General features: G+C 40.3%; 1 protein-coding gene across 1 annotated transcript in view; it reads right to left on the bottom strand.

The window, feature by feature from the left end:
- The window catches only part of LOC130581923 (von Willebrand factor D and EGF domain-containing protein-like), a 154,938-nt gene extending 151,753 nt beyond the window's left edge, over positions 1 to 3,185 (bottom strand). The window contains 1 exon segment of the mRNA XM_057380324.1: positions 3,077 to 3,185. Coding sequence (XP_057236307.1) covers positions 3,077 to 3,173 — 97 coding nt within the window. The 5' untranslated portion in view covers positions 3,174 to 3,185.
- Between the last annotated feature and the right edge of the window lie 11,154 nt (positions 3,186 to 14,339).

Below are 14,339 nucleotides of genomic sequence, written 5' to 3'. Positions count from 1 at the left end.
GTGGATGGCATCCCTGCCCATGGCAGGAGAGTTGGAGCTAGGTGATCCCTGAAGTTCCTTCCAACCCAAACTGTWCTATGATTCCATGACAATTCCAGACAGTGAGGCTATTGGGGTACTTGATATTGAAAAAAAATTAATGAGAGGGAAATATAATATTAGCCTGTAAATGAYTTTTGTTAATTAAAGATAATGTTGGGAGAGAAACATACTGTAAAGGCTGTTCCTCTCCATTTCGGAATTGTCACTATTTCTTTGTCAAGGCCAGGAGCCTTGGCTTTTCTTCCATAGGAGAACATTCAGTGGGTTATTCTGTGTTTGTGAATGTCCGTTGTGCTCTCCAGAGCAAAGACACAGAGCCACATTAATCCCAGAGTTATTTCCAGAGGCACGGGAATGTCTGGCCAAACCCACTTGTGACCTGAGAGCCTGATCCCTGTGAGCTGTTTCCAGACACTGGGGATTCCCTGGGGGGATAACCCCCTCTGTTCTTGGGGACCCTGAGGATGGGAGAAGCCCTGGGGGTTGCTGGGGACCTGTGTGGAATGTCGAAGGTCTGACTGAGGGATGGGAGAGTTTGTTGTCATCTGTGACAAATGGGAAAAGTCCCGAATGGTTTGAATAGTTCCTTTTGAAAKGCTCATGGGCAAATGTGTTCTCAGCTCCAGCAGATTTTCGCTTCCAGCCTGGACAGTCCGTGGTATTSAGATTTCACAGCAGAAGCTCATAGTGAGCTCATGGGTTGTTTGTGGGTGGAACACAAAGCAAATTAAATACTCTTTTATTCCATTCCTCTGTGGAAAGCAAGACCGGGGCTCATAAAATTTCAAGATATTCTGAGTGATTTTTGCCATGCTAGTCTATTCCCGTTTACTTTCTTAAATCCAATTACACCACTTGGGTCACTGGAGAGCACACCATCTTCCCATGYTGRCTKCAGGCACCTCACCCTCCCCTGGCAYCAYCCTCTCTCTTCTCTTTCTTCACCTCTGGGTATGCTCAGATTTTTTTTTTTTTACATGTTTCAGAGTTGAGAGAAACCCACAGGAGTGAACTTGCAAACAATTAATTGTATCTGAGTTTACTACATGTGTAACACCTTGCACTGAAGCCCCAGTGGGTTTCATGAGCTTCAAGGGTGCTTTTGTAGGAAACTCATATCCAAATTAAAAACTTTCTCAGTACATTATGAAAAGGCTCCAGAGGGGATGGGGAGAAATTCCATCTTGTGATGCTACAAGCAACTATCTATTTTAAGGTGAATGTTTTTCTGTAAAAAAAACCATTGTCTTTTTCTTTTGATTGACTTATTTACAGAATCTCATCTGAGAAAAGTCTGACAAGCTGTGTGTTGTGTCAGCCCTCCCACATCTCTGATTCACTGAGTCGCTTTTGTCCTTGATGCTTTACTTAGCCTTGTACAAGGGAGCAGCTATGAGTGTTGTTAGTAACCCTTTTGTGTTCTCAGCCATGGGAAATGGTGCAAAAATCCCAAATATTGAGAATACCCTCAGCCACTGGGAGCTTCATTAGCTAAAATGAGACTGCAGAGGATGRTAAAGTTCTTCCTTGGTGTTTAAAGGACTTTTTCATCTTCTCTCTTTTAACAAGGCATCTGCAAAAAGCTCTTTGGTCAGATCTTCCTTATTCACCATTAAAATCYCATGGGATTAGTAGGTTTGTTAGAGTACAAAAGTAAACAGCATATGGCTCTGCTAATATCCTTATAATGTCACAACACAATCTGTCAGAATGCAAACTCTTTTGAGCAGTTTCATTTACTTCAAGTCCATACCATGGAAGAAAACCCACAACAAGCTTTACAAATCCTTCAGTATCACCTAACAGACTGCATGCTACTTAATTTTGTTTTGTGCTCCCAGTTTAATAAGTGTGCCTATATATATTACCTTCAGTAAGAAAAATACAGTGGCAAATACAGTTACTCAGTTACTGGGAGTTGAGAGGTCGTTTCCCCCGATGAAAACCTTGTTCTATCAGATAAGTCACTGCTACACTCCATAAAACTGGCAACCCTTCAGAAGGTTTCAGAAATTAAAGGCATTGTTTGAAGATAAAGGCGATAAGGTCATTTGCTTTGTGCTCAGTCCTGCAAAACTTTCTGGGTGACCCTTTGATATTCAAGTGAAGAGGGCTTTAAATTGTTTTATCTTCATGGAGCTAATGAGTGCTGGCTGACAGTCACTGTTAAGACCAGTTGGAACTCCACTGGAATTAAATTTTGTGGAATATTACAACATAATTCCTTTAAGGGGGAGTGCCTCTGCAGAGTTTACTGTAGCTGAATCACTCACAAGACTACGCTCTTGTCTGGCTGCTTTTCRCAGTTTCTTTTAACTCAGTTTTCACTGGCTGAATAATGTCTAACATGGTTCTCAATGTATTTCTGTGTTCAATTAATAAYGCTGTGTAAACAAGCCACATATGTAAAATCTATGTCCCCTTYGAACCCTCTGCTGGAGTGAAACAAGACTTACATTTAATGTGTACAGTAGCAGAGAAATCGCTCAAGAAATTTTTATTGCCAGAGGCTGTATAGCTGTGTATGATTATTCTATGTGTAATTAACTAATCTACAATGTTCCTCTGATATATGGTGTATATAATTCTTTCCTAGAGGAACAGAATATTATTTTAAAGCCTTTTTTTCTTTTATGGCTCGTTTCATGCATTCCATTTATGGGAAAATGCTGTGTATATTCTTTGAATCATTTGATTTTTTTTTTTCTTTTGCTAGTAGGAAGGAAGTACGATTTTTAACAAGTTTTAAATGCTTTTGTTTAAAAAAAAAAAGTGAAAAAGGAAAGGGAATGTAATGATCAATATATATCATGTGCTATGAGTGTGCTTGGCTGTCACTGTGAGCTTCTTCATTACTTTAGTTGTTTATTTTAACCTTACCTCCATCCTATTTTGGAGATTYTCTAATAATAGCCCTCTGTCACTCTAACCCACATTCACAAATAAGTGCAAACAAGATCATCTCAGTTTCAAACACATACAAACTCTCTCCCCCAAACAACCATCAGGAAATTAAAAAGCACAAAATCCTTACCCAGTGTGGCTGACTCAGCGCTGATGGCCAGCAAGGGGACCCAACAGAGGCAGGCAACAAGTTGGAGATGCTGATGGAAAGGAAAGAGCTGCTGCATAGTGTCCAGGACAGCTTTTATCCGTGCATCTGCTGTGCTTTCAAATTAACTTTTGATGTCCTAAACTTTGCAGGGAAAGCCATCAGCCTGCCCGCCTTCTTCAATTTTTTTTTTTTTTTACCCCTCCTTTCTTTCATTCTTTTCAATCCACTCTCTTGGAGAGGTTTTAATGTGTCATTAATACCAGAATTTCCAGGAGGGAAGCCCAGCAGCCACACACACACCCCACAGTCCCCCTCCCACACACACACTCAGAGCACACACGTCCCTGCAGCTGCTGCAGCTGCCCAGATTTGCACTCTGGGGTCACTCCCGTGCCCATGGAGAGCCAGGACAGGACTCAGGACAGCCTGTGCCTGCTGCTGGGAGCTGCTCCTGCAGGAATCAGGGCTATAAGCTACAAACATGCCTGCTCATCAGGGTTTTGGGGCAGGCAGTGGATCATTGCAGTCATATCTGGTGTTGTGTTCAGATTCGATGGCCCTGCGAAGTGAGAGGCTCTTTCTTGGTGTTGTGTCACCAGAGTGACACAACAGAGCACAGAAGCAAAGGATTCCATCACTCAGGTCGCACTATCATGTTTTTCTGTGGTTTGTGCTCTCAGAGTGCCCTGTTGCTGCCACAGGGTTCCAATTTTTGCTCGGTGTGAGCAGAGTTTATTGTATGACAGTGCATGTTAACGCCTTAATGCAGAATAGAAAGAATTTGCTGTTGAATMATATCTTATACTTTAATATTTGTAGTGTTTTATTTAGAAAACATTGCATCCCCACCCACTGTTTAGTGTTTTCTATACATGCCAGCACTCCTTTTCTTTGACTTGTCAAGTTTGATTATCTTGTCTGCTTGTTTAAGTGAGGATATTGTAAATTATCTGATAAGAGAATGTTATGCAAGACTGTAAACATTCCACACAAATCGATCTGAGGAGCATTTCATGCAAAAGCACACACAAAGCCATTAAAAATATTTGCCAGTGTAGCCAAAGRGTTTCAGAAGTTGCTCATTTGGGTTGACTACATCCCTCAAGGAGTTTTACCACTGGATCCCTTGAGGGAAAGATAGGTTACTTAAGAAGAAATATCTAACAATTGTTCTGAGTTCTGATTTTGGATTTTGATATCACAAAATCATTGCTTTTACTGGTCTCTTTGGATTTGCCATCATAGGCCTGATTTGTAGCTCTTTGCGAGTCTTTGGAAGTCTTTCCACTTTTTTCACTGATATTTAGATTATATTCYTTCAAGATCATTAAGAATCCAAGTRCAGTATTTCTGATTATTTTTTAATAAGAGATCTTGTTCCATTTCTTGAGCATAAAGATATTAGAAATGAAAAAAAAAGATTTCTTTCTTAAGAGTACACAATTTTCACTTTTATATGGCCTTCTCAGCTGATTTCTCAGCTCAGTTTGAATGTTTTTGTGGCAATTTTTATGCACTTGAAGGGGTCCAGTGTGGGCTTTGACTCTAAGTTTTGGCCTAAAAGSCACAGTTCTGAAATCTGTTGAGGGGTGAGATTTAGTCTTTCCAAAATATTGGTCATCAAAACCAATTTCCAAAAAAGAAAGAGAGTTTTCCACAATCAGWCCAGCCTTTTTCAGTTGCCTGTTTACAGCAAACAAAAAAGTAACCAGGCAAAAAAATAAAAAAGTAAGTGGAAGGTATTCAGGGCARCAGGAGAAGAAGGAATTTTTTGAGATTTGCTTGCCCCGTGCATGTTTCCTCCCTAAACAGGTTTGAACCAAGGGGAGCCTTTAAGRGTGGTAAAGATGAAATTGAAGCCTCCAAATGTCTCAAGGAAGAAGTTTGCCTAGTCTGGATATGGGTCCCCTCATTTTGGGAAGACAAGCAATGGCAGGCCAGACAATGAGGTATTTCCCTTTCTCCCACTCCAAGACAAGACCACACAGAATTCAGAAAAAAAGAATGACACTGACTTCCTCCTCCCCCTAAACATAATTTAAAAAAAAAAAAAATTGAAGCTAAAACCATGGAGAACCTGCATAAAATGATTGCAAAATATTCTCACAGTYTCCATAGATATTAACCTGAGTAAGAGAATCTGAAACTCCACAGAAAGTTGGTGCAGTTAAGTGTGGGAAGTGAATGCTTGAAAGAACTCTCTCCACTGTGAACAGCACAACATTGAATCCCTGACACCAGTCCTCCCAGTATTAAATTAATTTTCAGTGGTGTGGATGGGTAGAGAGAAATAAATCCAGCCAAAAGTCACAGCTGGAAGCTGGCAGCAGCATTTCAGGCTTGGCCAGAAATTGTCTGATGGAGATGCACGTTGGGTATTCAGATGTCTTCACTTTGTGAGAAAGAGTTTGTGAGTTCAGTTTGACTGAACATCTTCGTGTCTGTCAGAGCTGGGGGCTGGGGAGGGGCTGCAGGAGTGGGTCTGACCCTTCAGGAGAGGTTGGAGAACCCAGGGGGAGGAGGAAGAGTTTTAGGAACAACAATCTTTGCTTTTCGCTTCAGATGCAGAGCGAAGCGTCAGGGTGGAACGGAATGCTAATATTATGATAAAAATGCAAATGATGAAGGACTCCAAAGATGTGGCTTTTTGACATTTTGTTCCAAGTATGAAATACTCAAGCTCCAGAGCCAGTGCAGGGGTCTTGAGAGGTGTCTGCAGAAGGCCTGGGTTACGGTGGAATTTGGAGTAATGAATCCCATCACTCAGAGATCTTCTGGAGGTCAGGTWGAAGTATCCTTCTACTTGGGTGCCCCCAGGATGGAAAGGAGAGGGCTGGTTCATGTTCTGCTTCTCAAAAACTGTGTGGCCAGCAGCCTCCTTTTGCACTTGAGCCAGCAGGGAGCTGTACAATCCTTYATTTTCTTCTGCTTCCTGTGAGGAATCGCCTCACATAAGGCTGTCCCCTGGGGTGGCTTTCCAGGCAGAGATTTGTTATTCACAGGTGACACAGAGAGCATGACCCTGAAAACACTTCCCTAGCAGGAGGACAGTGTTCTTCAGAGGGAAAACATGTCTTCGCTATAAAGTTTTGGGTTTTTTTTTGTTTTTTTTTTTTTTTTTAATGTGACTAAGAATACCTGCCAAGTTTGGTGACAAGTAACAAACTCCTTGTGCTCCAAGGGCAATCCCCTGTGTCCTCTGACTCCTCCAGTCCTTTCTGCAGCTTTGAGCAGAAGGAAAGTTTGGCATCATGGATTTTAACTGAGTCCCAACTGTGCTCAGTAAAATCCCCTCCCACCAAAGGATTTTCCTAAGAGGGATGAGAAGAGGTTCAGGTCTGGGATTCTCTCTCTCACCTTATTTAGTCATCTCTGTACATTTATTTTAGAGAGACGCCAGTAAACCCACAGTACAACCCAAGCACAGTATTCACACACACTGTTAGTTCAAACAGCTGCTGCTTATCTCTTATTTAAAGACTGCACAGGTGACATTGAATGAGAAGAATTTCACCTCTTCTTATGCCCACCTTGGGGAAAGGAACAGTGGCCGAACAGTGATCAGAGCTTGTGTTTCCCTCTGTTTTGTGGTTTTGTGTGCAGAACACAACATTGATGATTCTTCAGAACACAATGCAAGAAGTACTGCGTGTAACTTACAGCACCAAGCCCTTCATTTAAGTAAGAACTAGGGATTTTTAGGGTAATAATTCATTATTCATATGGATATTCCCCCTTTTTGAGGCTCTGGGATTATGGAGAATGATTTCTACATTAGAATATTTTGTGTGTTTATCTTTCAGCTTKGAGTTCCCTTGTGAGAGGGAGAGCTCAGATGCCTTTCAGAGCATCCCTCCTCATTAGCCSGTGAGCCAAGACATGTGACTTTAAACTCTAAAGCAGAAATAAAATGAAGAAACCTAATGAGTGTCTCCAGGTTTTTTAAGGTTAGCAAGAGCACGAGTGCCTGGGCTCTGAGGGGTATAAGTGAACCTATTAGAGGCAATAAATCAGTTCCTTGTAGCTGCAGTGCCCCTTGGCACAGATCAAGGCAGGAGGTGATCCCTGACCTGACCTGGAGCGCTCCCAGCTCTGGCTGTGCAGGGCCAGGAGCCTCTGCTTTGCTCTCTTCACTGTTTGCTGTGTGTCTTGTCTGAACTTTAGCTGGGCACAGTCTGCCCTCATTAAATTCGTRCATTGCCCCCTCAGTGCCCTTTGTGAGTGGAACTTCTCTCAGGTGCCAGGGTGCAGCCATGACCGATGTGTGAATTATTCCTATGAGCTCCTTAYTTAACAGAAAACCCAAAATTATTGCAGAGATGTCAAAATAAATCACATTGCAATTCACCTCTGCTCCAGCGTGCCCCAAGACATGTATGAGAATGGTTGCTGTTGCTCAGCAGCCCAAACCCCAAAATGATTATTCTGTGTGAGAATATTGTCAATTAACAAATATTCCTAAAAAGAGGACACCCCTGTGTTAACTGTATATGTKGGAACTGGCGGGTGATTTCCCATCAGAATCCATTTTCAGAAAAATATGTGATTACAACAAAATAAGTAGGAAAGAGAGACACTTTTCCAATTTTTTTTTTCTTTTTCCTAGATCAGCTCAGTATTTATTCTGCTTTTGTGAGCTTTGGCTGCCTGAATTCCTTCTACAAGGAATTCCCTCAGCCTCTGCAAACACCATTTATTGTGCAACTTAAGTGAAATGGATACACGATCAAAAAATGAAACAAACTGCAGTTTGATCTTTCTTCTGCAAAATTAATATTAATAACTATGGAAAATATTTTTGAAATACTTCTTTGACTCTCCYCCTTAAGTCTTAACTAAATTTGTCTTGAAGAGTAAGAGAAAGAGTAAGAGCAGTGCTTACTCATAGTCTTCATGCAATCRCTATTACTCAAGAAATTTTCAGGTTGAATTTTCCCATTGAGTGAATTTTCCACGTAGGAAAGCATTTTCTTTGAAAAGGCAGCTGAGAAGCATTCCACAGGAGGTTTGCATCAGTATTAGCAGCAGAAAAGCATGAAGCAGAAAGGTGTTGCCCATCCCTTGAACCATTTCGTTCAGGCTTTTCCTGGAACCTTTCTTTTTTTGAAGAAATCACGATTCTAAAGGGCTGCCAGCACAGCACCAATCCCCTCCCAGGTGTTCCAGCCAGGAGGGATAACRAGAGTCAGAGCAGAACCTCCGGGTTTAGTAACAAAAGGTGGGAATTTGGCTCGGATTGAAAACAGGCWACAACCAGCACTGCAGCTGACTGTCCATATATCTGCCATCTCTTCTTTCATCCTCTTTTCCCATCCTGATATGAGATATTGAATGATTCCTTTCTTGCTAAAATGTGATCTTAAGAGAGGGGCGGTGTGAGCAGATGTTGAGGTCAAAGAGAGCTCAGTTCCTGCATGTGGCCTCGACAGAGCTCCTCTCACCAGGGTGAGGGCTGCTTCTGCTTCTTCCACTCTTCCAACATTTCAGAGCCCCAAACAGGCCAGGGATGCAGGAGAAAATAAAAGACCATCACAGCTGTACTGAAAATATTGCATAAATGGTGTGAGGTAAAATATGGCGAAGCTATTGAGTGAAAATGAATGGCAGAGGAATGTGAGTATTGAAGTGAACTTCACTCCCCTAATCGGATTCCATTGCCTTTTTATGTTCATTCAAGAAAGAAAAATGCTGCAAATATAATTTCTTTTCAGAGATGATGGGTTAGTGTAAGAATTAATGGGAGTATTCATCACYATCAGATTAACTCCAAAACCCTAGGAGATAGGCATCCCAGSAGATTTAGGAGGACACTTAGGTTCYTCCATAGGATGCTYRCCATGATATATCGTTTCAGGATCTCTGAGGAATCCCGTGGAGAACCCTCACTGTAGAGGGAACCAAGGCATCAAAACGTGCTTTTAAAACTCTTCCTCTTCTTCCAGCCTGTGTCATACACAAACAGGAAATGAGGTTTAGCAATTTGGTTAAAACATTTGCAATTACAAATATGACTTTTATGTCAAGCTCCCAGTGACATATGTTTCACTCCATAACCTTATCATGGAGCAGATTGCTTTGGAAAAGACAGACATTTATTCTGAAACATTTTTCTTTCATCTCTTTATAGTTCTTCTGATGATTTTAAATGTTCGTGCTATTGGTACTTACATACAGCAAATGATAAATGATATATTATAACAACAACTCCATGAAGCTGAATTGCTTTTTTTTACTGAATTTAGTGAATTTACTGCCTTGAAAGGTAAYAGATTGATAGCACTGGTGAATTAAATCTTCTCTTTATCCCCAGAACAAGTATAATATGGGCATTGCAAATATTTTCCAGGCCAATAAATCAGCCATGGCACCTCAGCTACCATCCACAGGGACCTGCTGCTCCCTGCTTTTTTCAGGGGACAGGTCCTCCTCTGTTGCTTTTTTCCCCCCAAAACTTCTTTAGGGATTTTATGGTGCACATCAATTTTAAGAGGAAAAGGGTGGTGGAATACCTCATARGCCTCTGTTTTATGTATTTAAAAAATGATTAAATTATAAACTATTAGAATTATTTGGGAGTACAAGATTTGGTGGTTAGTGTTGCCTTGGAAGGTGATTCAGGAGATGCTGAAATACAGGTGATAAACACCAAATCCAGACATGGATAGGAGACTGTCCTCCACCTCTCACAGACACTTTAAAATCGCTACTTTTTTACTGCTAACTCTGTCATAAACCTCCAAGTGGCCACCTTGAAAACACCAGAAACCAGAGAAATGCTGGAAATACAGTGCTGCATTCTCTCAGATATATTTACTTCATTGCTCACAGTGAAGTTAATCTGATTTATACGCATCACCCCACAGGAAAAGCAAGTTWCCAACAGAGCTCAGAAAGGTCTCATGGGAGCTAAGGGTCAATTTCTAGCCAGCCCAATAATTTATTTTCCACAAGGCTTCTTCCATTCAGTATTCTCAGCCACGCATTTTGCAAAATCCAGATTTTCATCTTTTGAGATGGGTAAAAATCAATTCATTACTGAATTTTTCTGAAGAAAATTGTGTGCAGGGAAAAGCAGGTGTCAAATAAAAACAGGGGCACTCCAAACACATTATTTCAGCTCTTACAAATAACAGTTGTCTCTTAAATTCATCTCTTGTAAAGAGATCTCATCTAATTCACCTGCCTTTGAAAACCCAGTAATATAAAACTAATGGAATAATATTTATTGTTATAGACCAGTGGCATTTTAGAGGCAATGAAGGCTCTAGAATAGGTTTTTTTATTTTGTTTCGGTTTTTTTCACCAAGGTAAATATTCATTCCAAGTATCACATAAATTGGAATCATAGCTCTGTGTTACAAACCTGTGTGGCTTTTTGGGCAGTGGATAATGGGCTGCCCTTAAATAATTGCCTTGCTGTCTCACGCTGCACTCAGACCTCCCTCAGGCGAGATATTGAATGATTCCTTTCTTTCTGCCCAACTTTGCTGTTGTTGTTGTCCATTTTGCCATTTTTATGGCCTCATTTTGGATTAGCTGCTTTAGTCACCTTTTTAAGGGACATTTCACCTTCGGTGCAATGGCCCKTGGCTTCTAATATTCATAAAATTCAAATATTGCCTGCAGCCAGTCATTCCTATTGCTCCCTTCACCAGTGGCTTTTCTACCCTTTCAGTTTTACTGGCAACATGAGATTTGCTACAAGCCACCCCCCCCAAAGAAAAAAAAAAAAATCTGCATTTGCTGCTTCTGAAGGTTCATGAAAACAATACAAATGCAGCAGAGATAATTTCTCTGTTTTCAGTTTTATTTTTGATTGTGACTCAAACCAATGCAACACAGGTACRTGGAATTAGTGGTGTATCACAGCAAACCTTATGAAAGCATTCTGGTATTTATTTATGTAAACCTGARTAAAAACATTTTTGCTTTATCAGGGACTTTAATAACATTYACCTGTTTGGATTTTACAGCCTCGGCGTCACATGATGGGTTTTACACAGCTGACTGCTTGTTAATTGAATACTCTAATTCAGCCTCTAATTCTGCTTTTAATGGCTGAAAGGCCATTAAAGCAGCTATTTCTCTAACAGTTGTGTAGAAAAGGTGATATTTGTTGTTTCATCCCACCCAACTGTTCCCCTCACCTTTGGCTGAGTGCTCTGAAGGGTCTGACCAAACCCTTTTGGTTCAAGTTCAGTGCCAGAGCAGCTCAATGCAGATTTTCTGGATTATCTCACAAGACAAATAAGACAGACCTGCTCTCTGTGTGTTATCCACAGTAAAACACTCAGAAAAAACCAGATGTTTCCTGTTAGCACATATTGTTAGACTAATATTATTTATTAGCAATAATAATAATAATAATAATAATAGCAATAATAATATTTATTAGCCTAAAATAATGGTCTACAGAACTCCTTTCAGCATTCACAACACTTTCAAAACTTTGGGCAAACCCTTTACCAAGCCAGCTAGAAAACCTAAATAAGTCCTCAGAAAATTGCACAGGAGGAAGGAAAGTTTTTTTTCCCCCACAGCTTGCCTAGGGCTTTATAAMATTCTGGTCCAAGCTGAAGCACACTGGGTTACAGGACACTTCTCTGCAGCTGTATAAGAAGCAGCAGATGTTTGCACCTGCCAGATTTGCTTCTGACTGCYCTGCTSTGAACGTGTAATYGCTGCAGGTAATGGCATCTTGCTGAAGAGTTAACTCAATAAGTTGCATTAAGGGACATGGAGATTATGATTCATTTTGTTRCACACTTAGTAGAGCTGACTCAATATCAATGGCTAAATTATGACTAAATACCATYGGCTAACTTATCAAGGTATCTGATTTCATAACTCCATCTAAATGTGCTTTGCTCTATTTTGGGGCTTGCTAATGTATTGCAAATTGTCAATTTTTTAAAATATTCTGGAAAATGTCAACTCATATCGTTGCTTGGCCTAAAGTCAAATGTAGCAAATGCTTTGTTAAACAATTGGTCTAAGACTAGAGAACAAAGTMATCCATCACCAAGTCACAGGTTTTGCTTTGTTTCCAATAAGTTCTTTCAGTGCAATTTCCTTTGGTCATAAATCTTAARTCTGTGGTATTCAATAGCATTACACAACACTGAATTTTCTGTGTGTTTAATATAGGCTAAACACCACTATGAAAACCAGGATCTTATACAGACATTTCACAGCATTTTTGAGTGTATAATGGACATAAAATATTTAAGATACGAGCCAACTACCGTTCAGCTGAAGACAAAACTTCTGTTATTCCCCCAGTGCTCATTATCAAGTTTGCTGAACTTTCCTCAGGAGCAGCTGGTGCTGGGCAATGCCTGATAAAATGAACAGTCTGGCTTGTCACATCACAAATGTTTCCTCGAGTCTGGAGTGGGTCACAAAGCAGGAATTGGCTGTTTCATGGAGCAGGAACTGTGCATCAGACACATTCAGCCTTTGGATAAACCCCACCCCACTGTCCCTGAGTATGGATCCTCCTGGCTCTGGAGAGCCTGGCACTGRGGATGGGAATYTGGGGAATAAGGCACATCAAGGAARGGAGTCTCAGCAGCCAGTTTGGAAAGGCAAGGTTCCTTCTGCAGTGTAGATCAATAAATCTAAGAATCTAATTCCCATTATATTAACCTTCTCTATTGTTTGGGGGTTTTAATTTATTTGAAGTGTTTGGAAGGTGAACCAATTAGTGAAAGATTCAGTTGCACAAGCTCGCAGAGACATAAGGATCTACATGGCTCATTAAAGCAAAGAATAAATAGGAATATTTTTGGATTAGTTCTGTCTTTATCTTTGTTTTAGGATGAGTTAAAATCATACCAAAAGACAATAAAATTTGGTCCATATCTGGGTTGAAATTATTGAGAATTTTAACGACTCTATAAAATTTTCAGCTGAAACATCAAGACCAATTTATCACAAATTTCTCTGAGAATGTCTTGCCAAAACAAAAAAAAATCCTACTATAGGTTTAGTTGGAAAAGAATTGAGATTTTTTTCCCCTAAAATAGCAGTATGGACCCATTTTCTGCTGGCCTAGATTCCACTCGCTGTTCTCCCAGGATGTGCTAAAGCAGAGATTGAGCTCCAGAGAAATACACAACCATCAAATCCATGGATGAGCCTACAGTCAGCTTCACATYCCTCATGGGATTTGCTGCTATTTTGTAAGGTGAAGACAAGACACAGGCTGTATTTGATACATTGAACAATATCCAACAGCCCGTCACGGGCAGTGGRTGAAAGCGTTGGCCTCTCAAAAAGGCTCGTGAGGAATTTCTGGAATACCTGCAGCACTTCAGCAGTGCTCACAAATTGCTAATGTCATCTTGTGACAGACTGCAAATAATTAAAAATGGCTAAATATGCTGCTTGTAGACAGGCTTGTTGAAAACTTTGATCACAGACAGAAAGGAATTCTTTTAAAATCCTACTGTTAACAGTAGGTAAAAAGTTAATGAGAAACATGTAAATAATTAATTCTTCCTCTAGAGCCAGAAAAGATTTGTTGTTGCTGTTAATGGACTCACAATATATGTTGTATTGTCTGCTCTGAAGTAAGCAGTGAATTAGTTGATCTCCACACAAAACAAAATAATTTATTGCACCAGTAGCTTTATTAGTGTTGCATTCCCAAAAAAACAATGTTTTCATGAGTTAACTAAAGCAGCATGCCTTGATGATAACACAAAGCATGGCACAGCTAAATTGGCACTTCAAAATAAACAGGATACTTTAAATCAAAAGACAAGGAGAAGGAAAATATGGGAAAAAAAATCTGGGATTTGGTGTTTGCCAATAGGCGAGCTATTGCAAAGCACACAGGACTGGTTCGGATGACCCAGGTGTAATACTGCTTTTAAATACATTTCCTTCCTGCACAGGGTGTTCTCTGAAGCAATTGCACCAGGAGAAGCAGCACCCTGACTTTTCTCACAAATATAATAAGCAGAGTCTGAAGGTCACAGCCTGAGTTGTTTAGGTAAAAAATACTCAACAGGATTGTTCAGATGTGGCCATTCTACAGCTGAACTGAAAATATCCTCTCCCTACTTGGTGAGTATTTTGGCAATGTTACAATAATCTCTCTCATAATTTGACATTATGATATTGAGTAGCGTGATTGCTTTCAGTTGCTTCACTGAAAATAATTCCTTGGTGGTTCTAATGAGCTCTTCAATTCCATGCAGCCTTTCTGACCACATTTTCTGTGTTGTATTAGGAA

This window comes from Malurus melanocephalus, unplaced genomic scaffold (genome assembly GCF_030028575.1).
Source record: "Malurus melanocephalus ecotype Western Australia unplaced genomic scaffold, MMel_1.1 scaffold_445, whole genome shotgun sequence".
NCBI classification, from domain to species: domain Eukaryota; kingdom Metazoa; phylum Chordata; class Aves; order Passeriformes; family Maluridae; genus Malurus; species Malurus melanocephalus.
The sequence above is the reverse complement of the archived record's forward strand: the minus strand, read 5'-3'. Positions and strand labels throughout refer to the sequence as shown.